This window comes from Coenobita brevimanus, chromosome 30 (assembly GCF_032717465.1).
Source record: "Coenobita brevimanus isolate Jiangsu-jjx chromosome 30, ASM3271746v2, whole genome shotgun sequence".
Taxonomy (NCBI): Eukaryota; Metazoa; Arthropoda; class Malacostraca; order Decapoda; family Coenobitidae; genus Coenobita; species Coenobita brevimanus.
The window spans coordinates 42,248,259-42,264,953 of NC_136983.1; the positions used below are offsets into that span (position 1 = coordinate 42,248,259).

General features: G+C 40.5%; 1 protein-coding gene across 1 annotated transcript in view; it reads left to right on the top strand.

Moving 5' to 3' along the window:
- Positions 1 to 16,695, top strand: part of l(1)G0196 (inositol hexakisphosphate and diphosphoinositol-pentakisphosphate kinase) — a 475,031-nt gene that overhangs the window by 344,691 nt on the left and 113,645 nt on the right. The window contains exon 18 of the mRNA XM_080268869.1: positions 4,981 to 5,189. Coding sequence (XP_080124995.1) covers positions 4,981 to 5,189 — 209 coding nt within the window. The remainder of the gene's footprint in view (positions 1 to 4,980; positions 5,190 to 16,695) is intronic.

Below are 16,695 nucleotides of genomic sequence, written 5' to 3' on the forward strand. Positions count from 1 at the left end.
GAGCTGCAAGGCTTAGTGAATGAGTTTGGGAGAGTGTGTAAGAAACAGAATTTAAAGGTGAATGTAGGGAAGAGTAAAGTTATGGTCTTCGAGAGAAATGAAGTCACTGAATGTACAGTGAGGTTGGATGAGGAGGAAATGGAAAATGTGAGTGAGTTTAAATACATGGGTATTGTGAGTAAGGATGGAAATTTAGAAGGTGAAGTGCTTAAAAGGTTACAGCAGGGAAGAAAGGTGACTGGTTGTTTGAAAGCAGTGATAAGAAACAGGGAAATGAGGATGGAAGTGAAAAAAGTTACTTCATGACAGTATTGTGATACCATTTCTAACGTATGGAAGTGAAGCTTGGACGTTGTTGGAGGGACACAGGTCAGGAGTGAGGGCAGTGGAAATGAGTTATTTGAGAGGAGCCTGTGGAGTCACATGGAGAGACAGACTCACAAATGAAGAAGTGAAGGAGCATTGTGGTGCGGATGTGCATATGATAGGAAACGTTAGGAGAAACACAATGAGGTGGTTTGGCCATGTGGAGAGGATAGAGAGCGAGAGACTGATGAGGAGAATGTATGCGAGTGAGGTGGAGGGGGGGAGAGGGAGGGGGAGGCCTAGGATGAGATGGGTGGATGAAGTGGAGAGGTGTATGAGAGAGGAGTGTGTGATCTGGGAGCAGGGCTGTGAAATGGCGGGGGACAGGGTGACGTGGAGGCGACATGTTTGTTTCCACCCCTTCTGGGATTAAGGCACCTGGCACTCTCTCTCTCTCTCTCTCTCTCTCTCCACACTCAAAGCTTGATTTAAGGAACCTCCATTTAAGGGATTTCGGATTTAAGGGACTCCATATTCTACCTGACAAATGGACAAAACCTTTCAAAAATGATACGTAATGTCTAGGTTATACACATTAATATGTTTCTTTACAGAGTACCTGTAAAATAATACTCATAATCATATAAATAAGTAAGATTAGTGAAACAATAATTGCATTTCATAATAAGATTGTCTTTATATGTGGTAAAACAATGGACATTTTCAAGTAAGTGACAAGTTGATTCCCCATTTAGTCCCTTAAATCGAGGTTTGAGTGTATATGTATATATATATATATATATATGTACAGTACATGTGTCGGGACCAACTGGCTAGTCCCAGGCTCCTACGCTCCTCATGGGGCAATGTAGGATTGGATGATGGATGGATATATATATATATGTGTGTGTGTGTGTGTGTGTATGTATGTATATTATGTATATGTATACACATACATACATACATATATATGTATGTAATCTGTCAGCTACAAATGCAGGTACTTACTTTAAGCTAATAGATTGTACTTGTCTGCTTACCTACAGTTAAAAGAGTTTGCTGTTTCCTTTGGATGAGTTTCTCCCTTCCTCATCTGATAATTATTACTGTCATTACATGACTTTTCACAATTATGTGGTCACGGCTTACATTTACACTTTCTATAACGAACAAGCAGACATTCTTGTGAACCAATAGGCAAACACAAGTCACTAAAGACCAACACGTGCCGAGTCTGAAAACAACCTTCTCAGCACAGGCTGTTCTGAGTCTGAAAAACAGCCTTCCCAGCATAGGCTGTCCTTTTCACTTGATCACAATGCAGCCCCCTTCACTCCAGAACAGACACACAGCATTATCAAGACCTCTACAAGCACAGGGTCAGAAGGCATCAGCAACCTTCACCTGAAACATTTAGGATCACAAGGCTTCCAGGCTCTCACAGTACTGTATTTGGAAACATGGAACAGATTATCACTATACTTAAACCAAGCAAGAACCCAATACTCCTTCCTTCAAACGAACCCATAACGCCACTTAGCACACCATCCAAAATAGCAGAACGCCACATTCTTAACACAGTCATACCCCATGTCCCCATTCCTCCATCCCAACACAGATTTAAAGCACTACACTCTACAGACACCTTATTGATTAATCTCACATAGCAAGTGTTGGACAGCATCAACTCTGTGACACCCACACAACACACACTTCTCACAACAATAGATATCTGTAAAGCATTCAGTGCCATCCCCCAGTGCAACCTAATCACCGAGACATAATTAAACAAAAACATGAGAACAGCACCAGATGCTGACATGCCCATTATTTGCCTAATAGACAAGCATGTTACGTATCAGGGTGAGTCATCATGAACACAAAATTTACCTGATGGAGTTCCACAGGGCTCTGTTCCCTCACTTACATCCTTTAGTCTTTACATGTATGATACTCCTGCACCCTAACTACCCACAAACATTGCACCAAATGCAGTTAACATCACCATAACAACCACACACCACATTGCAGAGATAGTATGTACACTGCACCAGGACTACATCAGCACACTGCAGGCCTGGGTTGAGGACAACAGGCTGACACTCGCCTCAACTAGATCCACCACCGCACTCATCACCATCAGTAAAACATGAACACATCATACTTAACAGTGTACATGGGCTACACACACCCTCCACTGAGATCCATGGAGTGACATAATTATGACATTAGACACTTTCAAGGACCATGTACAAGACATCAAGAGGTGGTGCACCCCCATACTCAGTGCAGTCAGGGCAATTACAGGGCCAGACTTTGGACAACGAAAAGAAACACTCTCCATACTCAGTAAGCAGTACATCAGATCAGTGATGTCTTATGCCTCCCTAGCATTGGCATCCATCCTATCTAATATGTACAGCTGTACAAAAAAGTATTGTTATGACATTGTGCAAAACAATATGACAAACGATGATGGTTTAGCAAGAACAGGCAGGGGGCTAGGAAACTCTCGGTACCCCTGCATATCCAACAATGCTGGTTATGCATGGGATACAAGAGTCATTTCCTGTGATTGAGGTAATAGATGCGTCCATATGGATGTATCAGCCCTTTGGAAACAGCAGCCATTGTAGTGTTCGCTATGTATCTGTCAGACCCCTGAGTAACGATAGTTTTTTGTACACCTGTACTACAACACCTTGCAAATCATACAGAACATCATCCTGTGATTCATCATTGGCCACACCAAAACCACACCCACAGCTCACTTACAGTTAAAAACAAAAGTCTTCCCTGTCAGAGACTTCCTTGATATGAAAGGCGTACAGTTCTTTGCAGCAGCTTGTACTGCCCTGTCATAAATTACTTGACAAGAAGACAACACACATAGGCACATATGACAGTCACCACACAAACATTATCAAACCTTTTGCAACATTATCTCACCTCCAGACATTCCAACACTCGCAGTGAAGAAACACCTTCGTACTCCCTTCATGGGCAGGGCAGTACAACACCTCAGTCAGAACTCTATATTATAAGCCCCCTCCTGATATCCACCCATCACTGCCAACCTAGATTTGGGTTGGGTGGAATCACAGCACATGCCACACTAAGATGCAGAGATGAAGTTAACAGTGTAGGAAACCTATGGGACATGCCCATAGTGACATTGCTTAACAGCGGTCAACAGGTCCTCTTGATCAGATGGACTGGGGTTGAGCAATAATTGCCACTTTGTTTAGTGCTGTTTTGTTGTTTATTGTACTGGTAGTGGCTTTCTCATTGGCGAGAAAAAATCTAATGCATTCTTTGTTTCATCCTTTGATCCATTACAAGTCCTCTTCCCACTTTCTTTCTTTTGTATAAAGGTACTCATCACCCTAAGAGTGTTCTTTTCTGCAAACTCCACTGGTATTTAAACTCTAGTGCTGTAGTTTTTTATTCCAAAATGTCTCACAGCAGTACCACCCACCACTCCCATCACAAATGTATATTGGTTTTTGCACTTTTTTATTGCTTTCTCTACATTTTTTACAACTTTTCAATTTCTCTCTCTTTATAAGTTGATGTTGAAGCATATACAGGTACTTTGATTAGCTTTATCTTATGTTTTGTATTTAGTTTAGTGATTAAGACTGGCAATCTTTTATCTACTCTTAAAAGGATTTCAGTATTACCACCTGATGTTATTGATCAAAAATTGTATACTTTACAGTACCATGTGTTTCATTTCTTTTTTTGCGCTGTAACAAAATATGTGACCCTCACACAGTTCTGTGGTCATCAAATCTCACTAAAGTCTATGATATCCCATAACACATCTCCCAGTTCTTCAGGAACAGTGCATTCTGAAAGTTTATCTTTCAAAAGCAGCTAGATCATTCCTAATAATTCTTAGCACCCTTTGCTCAGGAGCTAATCCTGAGGTTTAGCAATCATGATTTGATAGAACTTGTCATGGTGGTAGATGGGATGTTGGCTCAGTACCTGTCCAAGCCAGCTCCAATGATCACTGCATAGGAACTCAGTAACAGTCAATTCTGCATACTTGACTCTACATCATAAAAGGCCATTAGCCGTGGGTTGGACTGTGGATGCCACGTGACAGTACTGCATTTTTGGTTCTGCAGCTTTATATTGCATTACGTTATATAAATGCAATACACATTAGTAATTTGCTTTAAATGCAGTACAGTAAATTTAGTATCATAATAAAGTAACCACTGATTTGAAAGAGGTGGCTTCCCCATAGTTACTGGAACTGTGTTTGTTTAATCCTGTAAAATCTCTTGGTCTGAGTTTTAAGGAGTTTAAACTAATGGGGTGCTACTATAGATATTCAGACCAAACCCAGTCCAGTATCATTTGGCTCAGAATTTACAACCTTTGCATCCTGAATGTTGAATATAGTCTTAGTAATATGATGTTAGTAATGAGACAATGCATTGGGAATGATGAAGAGCCATTGTACAGTTTTATTCTGCCATTGTGCTGTACGAAGAGATGACTTTACAGTATTGTGCTAGTCACAATAATTGTTACGAAAAATGTTGAGTCATAACAGTGTCTTACTTTGCCATTATGTTATGGGAAATAAGCCACAAAATGATAAAGTTATATATTAAATTAAACTGAATGAATTATACATTAGTTATTTTTACCTGTCAGGGTGAAGAACCGTCTACACGAAGCTATGCAACAGGATCGGATATTGACACAAGAGGATATGGAAAAGCTCAATCCAAATGGCTCCCATTCTATCTCCACCGCCCTTGAGTTCATCCAGAACCCAGTGCGAATGTGCGAGCATGTTCACTCTCTCATCCAGAAGCTGAACCAGCGAATCATGGTTAGGAAGGATGACCAAAAGACAAAAGGTGGGTCTATGAGGGGGAAATAGGAAGGGAGACTAGAATACAAAAGTAAGGTTGGGCCGATAAGCAATTTGTTACCGATTAATCGGTAGTCAATAATCAGCCGATACCAGTTACCGTAATAGGCTGATTATTAAGAAATTTTAAATGTGATTAATCTTCATGAAAATATTGTTAGCACAAAGTTATAGACATCACCCTAATTTTATATTTGTCTTTGTTTAATGCCCAACTGCCATCTCCTGTATGGAGAGCAAATAGTTTTAGTTGCCACTCTTCTATAGTCTACTTTTGGTTGCAACATCTCGTTTTGTACATCCTGGTTGTAATTTGTCAGAGTTTGCCATTTTTCTTGTTCTTGTAGTGATTGCAGATGCTACTAGAAGTGGGTATGTACAGAAAATGTATAGATCTTTATGAAGAACTATAACAGGATCAAAAACTTGGTTCTTTTATTTTCATTATCTGTCTGTCTGTTCCGTAATATGGGAAATGGTAAAAATAAATAGAAGGAGCATATAAAACTAATATAGATAATGTTCATTCATTCATCATTGAATCCAGTGTTGCCCCGTGAGGAGCATAGGAAGCTGGGGCAAGGCAAGTTGGTCCTGACATTTAAGATGAGAGTGACCAGCCTCATTCGTCCCTGAGTGGCATTATTTGAACAGTAAACCTCAGCCACCCCTTGGATATACTGTAAACGTGTACTGGCTCAATCTGATTGGAGCATCATAACTATCCACTAAACCACCAGGTGCCATAATTTGGTTATGTGGTTACCACGCAGCATAGTAATGCAGTGTAGTAAATGGTTTCCTGGTGTACAGGAAACCATTTGGCTTGTCATTTAGTGTAGACAGAAGGAAGAGGAAAGAAGGCAGAAGAGGAAGAAAGGAGAGAAGAGAGGAAAGGGCAGGCATCCGAGAGCAGCACTGCATCGAGTGAGTGAATGGTAAGTGCCCCCACTTACCTCTGTAGATAATGTGCAGTAACTAATATACACTTGTATAGGAACTTGCTTGAAATAAATGCTTTTGAGAGGGTATAAGAGTTTTGGTAACATCACCATTCTCACGTACTGACATTAATATGTTATGCAGTTTAGTATAAAAGACAGAAGTAAACTTCTTCAACTAATTAGCCCCGATTAATTGGTCAAAAGGCCGATTACTGGTTAATTGGCAAAGTAGCCGATTAGGCCAATTACTGATTACCCTGCCGATTAATCGCCCAACCCTATACAAAAGGTGAGTATGTGATGGGGGGATGGGTAGAAAGACCAGAAAACAAAAGATGAGTATGTGAGGGAGGAAATAGGAAGAAAGACCACAAGACATAAGATGGATATGTGAGAGAGATATAGGAAGAAAGACCAGAAGACAAAAGATGACTACATGTAGGCAGAAACAGTAATAAATCCAAGAGAGGATCCAGGGAGACTGGACCCTCTCCTTTTAAATCTATGGCAGTTTTTTGTTCATAGAGTAATGAAGAATAATTGAATGAAACCAACAGTACATTTTTGAAAAGTCCATAAATGTGAATTAGACACTACTGATATTGTGTCAGTCGTAGTCACCTGATGAGAGCTTTCCATGCTGCTCATTCTCTAGCAGCTTTCCCATTCAGTCTCTTATCTCTGAGGTCATGCTCTGTGAACTCCTCCCAGTTCCTTTGTCAGCATCTTGCAGCCCAGCCCTCAACATTCACACCTGTCGCTTTCCACACCCAGACGTCATCTTTCATCCTCTGACAGTGTGCAGACCATCTCAATATGTCCCTCCTCATCATAACACTAATATATTCATATCCCATCCTTCCTTTCAAATCATCAGTCGCAATCCTAGTCCTCCCAGACAATGAATTCGAGGACCCTTACACATCCATCTGGTCATTGTCATTTCTTTACATTTGAGCTAATGAATATCTTCTTCCTTTACTGCACAGGTCTCACAACCAAACAGCATACACTCCTAACATATGACAGTGACAGGGATCCTTTAGCTCGGATGGAGAGTTCTCTCAACATTGGGAGAGGCAACAGCTCCCTGAACTTTCCCCAGCCACTCCATGCCCTAGTCACAGAACTACCTCCTACCCTACCTCCAGCACATAACATGTCCCCAAAATAAGAAAACTCATCCTCACAGTCAAGAGACTCTCCAACAGGATCAGTCCTTTCATGCCTCTCATTGTCTACATACCCTGACACACCACCCACAAAATCAGCATTATTTTGCAGTCTGCCGCTAACACCATTACATCTCTTTTGTACTTAACACAAAAACTGCACAAGAAGAAGTTACTTCTCACACCATTGTGGCAAACTGCACAAGGTCATACTCCCTCTGCATTGACAGTACTGCCACCAGCCTTGGGTATTGTCACTTTGGTTTTATCCAAGTTTACTCTTAGACCCCTCTACCCCATTCCATCCCACCACTTCCTAAATATTGTATTTCTTCAGCTTCCCTCTTATTCTCCGCCATCAACACCAAGTCATGTACATACAACACCTCCCATGGGCGTCATTTTCTGAAGTCATCTGATGGAGCTTCAAGCACCATGTTAAACAATAAGGGGCTCAAGACTGACCCCTGATGCATGGATACATATATAGAAGACTCATCACTCAATACCCTGTTCACTCTCACCTGGGTGCAAGCTCCCTCATACATTGCCATAACCACTTTAACCAGCAACTTCTTGATCCCAAGCTTTCTCATATCCCACATCACCTCCCCAGGAGTTCTGTCAAAAGCCTTCACCAATACACAAAAACAAAGTACAGCTCCCTCTTCTTTCCTTTATATTTTTCCTTCAGAGAGTGAATATTGCACCAGTGGTCCCTTTTGCCAGTCATAAACCCAGACTCTATCATGTCATTATTCACTGATTCCCATATCATACCTTCCAGGAATCTTTCCATTACTCTCATTATGTGGTCCAAAAGTTTTATGCCTCTATAATTCCTCTTTCTAGGGCATCATCCTTCCCTATGTACACATTTACAATCACACTTTTCAGCCAGTCATCTGGGACAGCACACTCATATATAAGTGTATTTATCAAAACAGTAACTAAACCCATTCCCATATATCCTGAGGCCTCCAGCATTTCAGCAGGCAACCCAGACCCACCTGCTGCCTTCCCCAAATGCATCCTACCTATTTCCCAGCTCACAGTTGCAGTATCAGTCAAAGGCCAATGGCTAAACACTGGATCCACTGACTCCAAACCTTCCCAGTTGCACTGAAACTCCTCATTCAGCAACTGGTTATAGTGCTTTCTCCAGGCATCTTTAAAATCCTCAGTCCCCACCACTACCTTTCCTTCATCATTCTTTACACACTGCTCACCAACAATATCCCTGTTTTCCCTCTTCAGATGATTTGTCACTTTAAATATCATCCTTGTCCTTTCAGTGCTATTTAGGTCATCCAGTGAAAGTCTCTGAGACTCAAATTTGGTCCTGTATACATCTTTTTTAGTCTAATGCTTGGCAGCCAAGTATTCTTCTTTGTTACCATCCTTTTTCCATTCGCAGAAAAAACTTTTTTCCTTAACTGCAACGTCTACACCCTCATTGCACCACCATGTTACCTTATGTCTTGTGGGGCCCCTTGTCCATCCACATACTGAATCAGTAACTCTCAAGAGATTGTTCTTGACAGCCCTATATGGTTCATTAACACTCATGTCAACAGCCTCCTGTTTAGGCACCACTTTACTCATCTTGCCATAGAAGGCATTCCTTACTACAGTACAATCCCATTTAACTGGGAGGCTTGGGGAATTTACCTTCCCAGATACTGATTTTTCCTAGATGTCTGATATACTCTTATACATAGGTCATATCATTGCAGTATATACAGTATTCACTGCTTATATCTGGGTCCACATTAACAGATTACATTTGAAACATTACCTCTTCGTAAACACACCCCATAGATGTAACACACATGATTGTAGTGTTCTGCAGTACTGCAAAATGCATAAGACAAGATTTTATTAAATATTATTCGTTTAACACACATGATTGTAGTGTTTTGCAGTACTGCAAAATGCATAAGACAAGATTTTATTAAATATTGTTCGTTATTTGGTTTATAAAAGCATATTAAAATCATCATCATCATCCGGGCCTCCTTTCCCACCCTAAGGCAGGGTGAGGAGTAGCAACATCCAGACAGCCAAAGTTTGACCAATTCAATGGGCAACACTTCCATTAGCTCATCATTCAAGCCCTCGAAATCTTGGCTCCATCAAATAGGCCACAAAAAATTTCACCATGTTCTATAGCTTCACATATACCTGTCTGATAGGGCCAGTCCAAATGCTGTCACATTAAAAAGGGGTGCCAAATCATGGTCATGCAATTCTCTGCACAAAATTCATCCAGCCAGCTCGATCTCTTGTCAGTCCATTAGCCTCATCAACTTCCTTACCTTTCTTCCTCACACACCCATCCACCATATCCCTCCACCTTCTTCATGGCCTGCCTTGCTTCCTCCCTTTTTCAGATTCACTCAGATATACCTTTTTCACCATTCTTTTATCATCCATTCTCTCCACATGGCCATACCATTTCAGTACAATCTTTTCGATTCTGGTGTCCACAGACTTCCTGACTGCATCTTTCATGATTCAGACTATTCCATATCCTATCCACTCTCTGCACTCCACATATATTCCTCAGCAGTCCCATCTCCACTGCTCTTACTCTTGACTTTTCGTTTTCATGCCACACCATGGTCTCATATCTGTATGTTAAAAATGGCACTAACACTCCTTCATGTAAGCCTTGTGCAGCTGCAACACTCAAGCCTGTGTTTCTTATCAAGGTCATCGTAGCACCAGCTACTTTCCTTCCTTGTGTCACTCTACATTCCAGATCATTTGCACATTTTCCTCTCTTTTCCATCACTGTATCCTGGTATTTGAACTTTCTTATAAATTCCAGACTCTTTTCATTGACTGTATCATCACACTGGGAGTCACCTCTCCCAATAACCATCACATTATTCTTTTCTACATTTACTCTCAAGGTACGACGCTCACAGATATCGACAAAACTCTGCACTAGTCTACCAAGCTCATGCCCGGTATTTGCAAGTACCACTGCATCATCACCATACAACAAATTTGAGATATTCCATCCATCACCATTCATTACCAATGCCATCACTCTCTCCATTACTCGTGTTTGTACTTCTTTCATCACCCCATCCATATATATATTGAACAACCATGGGGACATCACACATCCTTGTCGCACGCCAACACCGATTGTGAACCATTCACTTAGATGCCCATTAACCCTTACACATGCTTCGCCACCATCATAAAACCCCCTGACAGCACCTAGTAGCTTACCATCTACACTGTACATGCACAAGACCTTCCACAATCCTTCTCTGCCTACTTTGTCATATGTTTTTTCCAGATCCATAAGTGCCATAAACACCTTACAGTCCTTCTCACAAGCCTTCTCCACTATCTGTAAACACCTTACAGTCCTTCTCACAACCCTTCTCCACTATCTGTCTTACTGCAAATATTTGATCCACACATCCTCTTCCACTCCTAAAGCCTCCCTGTTTGTCTCTCACTAGGCCTTCTGATATCTTTCTTATTTTATAATAATTCTTCCATATACCTTCCCTATAACACTCAATAGACATGCCACAATAATTTTTGCACCCACTTCACCCACCTATATTTTTATACAGGGGTACAGTCGCTGCCATTTTCCACTTTACTGGCACAGTTTCATTCACCCATGCCTTCTCACATATCTCCAACAATCACTTTATTCCATTCTCGCCACTACACTTAATCATCTCTGCATACACCTCATCAACCCCAGCTGCTCTCCCATTTTTCAGCCGCTTCACAGCACTCTTCACCTCTGTGAGTGTCACTTTTCCTGGCACTGCACTCCTTTTCTTTAAACCACCCAAGCCGATCATGTTAACAGTCACTTTACTCTCTCCATTCTCATTCATCGGACTTTCAAAATATTCTTTCCTTCTGGCCCTTGCTTCATCCCCATGGGTTCATCTACCACTTACATCCTTCACATTTTCACATTTCTTTCCACTGTCACTTCTACTTTTCTTCACCTCTTTCCAGAATAACTTCCTATTTTCAGAGTAATTTTGCATTCATTTTTCTTCCAAGATCATCATTTACCTTCTTCTTTTTCCTTTTCACTAGTCTCTTTATGTGCTTCTTGCTGTTATTATATTCAGTTCTCATTTCAACTGCATCCCTGTCCTGTATCCACTCTAGCCACTTCTTCCTCTTTTCCTCCACTGCTGTCATAAGCTAGTGTACCTTTTTTCTTTGTTGTTACTCTGGCCACACCACACACCACTTTAGCATTCTTAACAGAGCAATCCCTACATGCATTCCACAAGCTGTCCAGATCCATTTCATTCCAATTCATTGATTCTAACTCCTCTCCTACTTTGGTCCTGTATTCATCTGCCATTTCTTTGATCCTCAGCTTCTTGACTTTCAGTCTCTCTGGCTGCTCCTCTCTCTCTCTCTCGTTCCACCTCACTTCTCTCACCTTGATCTTGCATACCACAATCATATGAGCTGATAAACCTCCACATCGTCCTCTCACTGCCCTTGTATCAGCAACACTTCCCAGCATTGATTTCTCGAAGAGCATGTAATCAATCAGGCTCCTTTCGACACGATCTCCATTCCCTCTATACCATGTATATTTATGTGCATCTTTGTGTGTAAAATAAGAATTACAAATGCTATCTATTTATCTATCTCTTGCCAGACGCCTTAATCCCGTAAGGAGTGGCCACAAACAAATCACCTCCATGTCGCTCTGTCCCCCACCATTTCATTGCCCTGCTCCCACCCCACACACCCCTCTCTCATATACCTCTCCACTCCATCCATCCATCTCATCCTTGGCCTCCCCCTCCCTCTCCTCCCCTCCACCTTTCTCACATACACTCTCCTCATCAATCTCTCACTCTCCATCCTCTCCACATGGCCAAACCATCTCGTTGTGTTTCTCCTAACACTTCCTATCACATCCACATCCACACCACAATGCTCATTCACTTTCTCATTTGTCATTCTTTCTCTCCATGTGACTCCACATTCACCTCTCATATAACTCATTTCCACTGCTCTCACTCTTGACTTCTGTCCCTCCAACAAGGTTGAAGCTTCACTTCCATATGTTAGAGTTGGTATCACAAACCTCTCATGTAGTAAGTTTTTTACTTCCATGCTCACTTCCCTGTTTCTTATCAAATCTTTCAAGGAACCAGCAACTTTTCTTCCCTGCTGTACCCTTTCAAGCATCTCATCCTCTAAATTTCTATCAATACTTATCACACTACCCAAGTACTTAAATGCTCACATTTGCCATTTCCTCCTCATCCAACCTCACTGTACATTCACTGACGTCACTTCTCTTGAAGACCATAACTTTACTCTTCCCTACATTCACCTTTAGATTCCAGTTCGTACACATTCTCCCAAATTCACCCACCAAGGCTTGCAGCTCCCCTTCGTCTTCACTTAAAAACACAGTATCATCTGCAAACAACAGTACAGGGAGTTTCCAAACACTGCCCTCTCTCACTAGGGCCACTCCAACACCCACTGCTCTACCTTGTATTTCTTTTATAACCCCATCCATATACAGATTAAATAACCATGGAGACATGACACATCCTTGTGTCAATCCAACCTCAAATAGAAAAATTCACTCACTTCACTATCTACACACACTGCAACCTTAGAATCATACATACTCTTCACAGCATTCAGCAACTTCCCATCTACTCCATATATTCTTAATACTTTCCACAATCCTTGTCTATCCACCCTGTCATATGCTTTCTCCAAATCCATGAAGGCCACATACAACTTCTTTCCTTCTCTAGAAACTTTTCCACTAAAGATCTAAGAATGAATATCTGATCTACACAATCCCTTCCCTTCCGAAAACCTCCCTGTTATCCTCCAACTAATTCCTCTCTAATTTCCCTAACTCTGTCAATAAGTATCCTACCATATACTTTTCCTGTTACATTAAGAAGGCTAATGCCCCTGTGATTACCATAGACTTCTTTTTCTGCTTTTCCTTTGTACAGGGGAATACTTCCAATCCTCTGGGACTCTACCTTCCTCCCAGGCCAATCTGCACATCTTCCACATCCATTCTACTACTATCTGTCCTCCATGCTTCAGCATTTCACCACACACTTCATCAGGTCCTGGAGCTTTCCCCATTTTAGCTTTCTTCATTGCTTCCACAACTTCCATCCTACTGATTTTTTCTTCTCTTCTCACATCCCTCCTTCTCCCAGCCATTCCCCAGCCACTTATACTTGCATTACTTTAATTTTTATGTTCAGCAATACTTTAAAGTGTTCTCTTCATCTGCTCACTCTTTCTTCTTTCTCCACAAGTAAGCTGCCATTTTATCTTTCGCTCCCCGGCTAACTTCTTAGGCACCCTGTCTAACTCTCTTTACTTCTTTCTAGAACATTTTCTTACATTCCCTCCACTTTACACTCAATTTCCTTCCAAATTCCTAATCCACTCTCTTCTTGCTATCTCTTACTAATCTTTTCACCACTCTCTTCCTCTCTACATATAACTCTCTCTTCCGTCTCAACTTCTTCCACGCCTCTGTTTCTCACCCACTTACTAATTGCTTCTTCTTTTGTGCCACGGTCTTTCTCACCTCTTCATTCCACCATGCTGTTCCCTGCACTCCCTTTCATCTTCTCTTCACCCCACACACCACCTCATATGCTGCACAGATTTTTTCTGTGAATAATTTGCACTCACCTTCCATGTCCCCATCTGCTCCAATCCATGTTTACTGAGTCGCTTCTCCACTTGCCTCTTATATTCTGCCTTTTTTCCATCCTCTTGTAACTTTTCCACCCTCCTTGTATGAATGACTTCCTCTTGTCTCTCCCCTCTTCTGTTTCTCCATTTCATCCCAATCTGGTCTTTTTTCACTTTTACCAAACTTAATTACATGACACTTTGATGCAGTATTTGTACAATTATGTTACTTTTACAATATTATGTATTTCACTCACTTAATTAGCTTACAAGTTGATTGTAATGTGAATATAATATGCATTAATATGTTATGACAATATTTACTGTCGTTGGTTTGACAGCTTTGCGTGACTGAGCAATATGTAGGCATAATATGTTATGACACAATACTGTATGTAACTACGGTACCGGTATATAATTATATAGCTATACATAACACTATGAAAAACATGTAGTTATGTCTGAAGTTCTCCAGGAAGAAACAGCTAAACATCCCCTAGCCTAGACTAATCAAGAATGCCAGCCACCTCTGATCCTGTGCTGGAAACATGACCGATACACACACACACACACACACACACACACACACACACATGAGGCACCGAGGAGAGCAGACACATGTCGCCACCACTCCATACCTGGCCAACTTGGCCAGTGGCATTACCTAAATTAGTATCTTTATGTGAGTCAAGCTCTGTACCAGATTAGACTAAATGGTGTTTTAATATAAAAAAGAAGTTTTAAGTAAGACTTGTTCAAACAGTAAAGAAAACAAAGTAGCTTAAGAATGTGCAAAATCAGCTGATCATTTGTTTAGTCTACGACTGCACCAGAGAATGTAAGTAGTATATGTGCTTTTAGTACTGCAGGATGACCACATACTTTAGTAAAGCAAATTTAGAAAAGAAAAGGGATAAAGGTAGAAAGCAGGATGATGATTTCTACCAAGAACTGGTTGAAATGGAGACTCACAATAAACTGGTGAAACGAGTACACAGACTAGAGATGGCTTTCCAGAATGAGATTGATGAAGTTAAGAAACAGATGCACTTGCAAAAGGAAGAAATAGAAAAATTAGGAAAGGAAGTTAACAAGAAAGACTCAACCATAGATGAGTTGACAGTAGAAGTAGGTACACTTAGGAGGAAAATTAGTGAGTACAGTAGTCAACCACGAGAGTATTATGGAAGATACAAAGACAATTAGGCAAGTAAGCAGTCTGATAAACCTATCTATCTATCTATCTATCTATTGCCAGACGCCTCAATCCCGTTTGGGGTGACCAAAGCAGTGATATTGAGGAGAAGATAACACAGGTGAATGAAGCTGTGCAAAGCTACAAAAATGATGTGGAAACCACATATGCTGAAATGGTGAAAGTAAAGAAAGACTTAGAAACAAAGGTGGAAGAAAAAAGCATTAAAAAGAAAACGAAAAAAATAATCCAAAACAATCCTAAATTAGTCAGAGATTCAGCTGATATCAACAAATCTATAGTAATCACTGGTATAGAAGAGGAAGAAGTTAAAAACAAGATCTCAAGAGACAAAAAGGAGATGGCAAATGTAATGAGCATATTGAAAGAAGTATCAGAGGAAATCTGTATAAAGACATAGAGGAACACAAAAAGTTAGGGAAATACGAGAGAAGCAAGTCAAGACCCCTAAAGGTAACATTCCAGAGTGTAAACACCGTGGAGGAGATACTAAAAAATGCAAAGAATCTTATGAAAAAAGAAGAGTTAAAAAATGTATGGATAAAAAGATGCCTAACACAAGAGGAACTGGAACTACTGAAAGAGAAGAGGGAGGAAGCAAAAACAAAAAATGAGGGAAGATCAGAGGAGGAGAAGAATACATTTTTTTACAAAGTACAGTAATTGGATTGCAGGTATGAAAGTGGTACATAAACAGGAGGGAATAAAAAGGAGGAAGGTAGTAAGACCATGTCATGACAAGTATGTAAACAAGATGATAAAGTTGATGTACTCAAATGTGGATGGAATGGTATCTAAATTAATAGAGATGAATGATTATATCAGAGAAAATGAACCACATATAATATGCCTAACAGAAACAAAATTAACACCAAGAATATCAAATGACATCCTAAACTTAGAGGAATATAATATATGGAGAAGAGATAGGAACTTAAAAACGGGATTGAGGCGTCTGGCAATAGATAGATAGAACTAAGAAAAATCTAAAAGTCAAAGAAATAGAACTAGATATACCCTCACAAGTAGAACTGATTGCAGTAGAGATCAATACATCTGAAGGGAAAGTAATTGTAGCCAATTTGTACATGCCACCCAGATCAAACACATGGGAAAGAGACGAATATGAGGACCTGGCAGAGAGTACAGTTCAGAGTGTAAGAGCATTGCTACATAAAATGGAAGAGAAATCAGAAAGAGTTATACTAACTGGAGATTTTAATACAAATATAAATTGGAATACTCTGGATATAATAAGCCAAGAAAGCTGTTAGGACCAAAAGCTCCTGGATCTCATGCAGGAGTTTTTCCTAACGCAACATGTAAGGGAAAGCACCAGAAAAAGAGGTCTCGATGTACCCTCAATGCTAGATCTCATATTTACTAGGCAAGAAAACAATATTGACAATTTTAATATATCACCCTCCATTCGGCAAAAGCGACCAT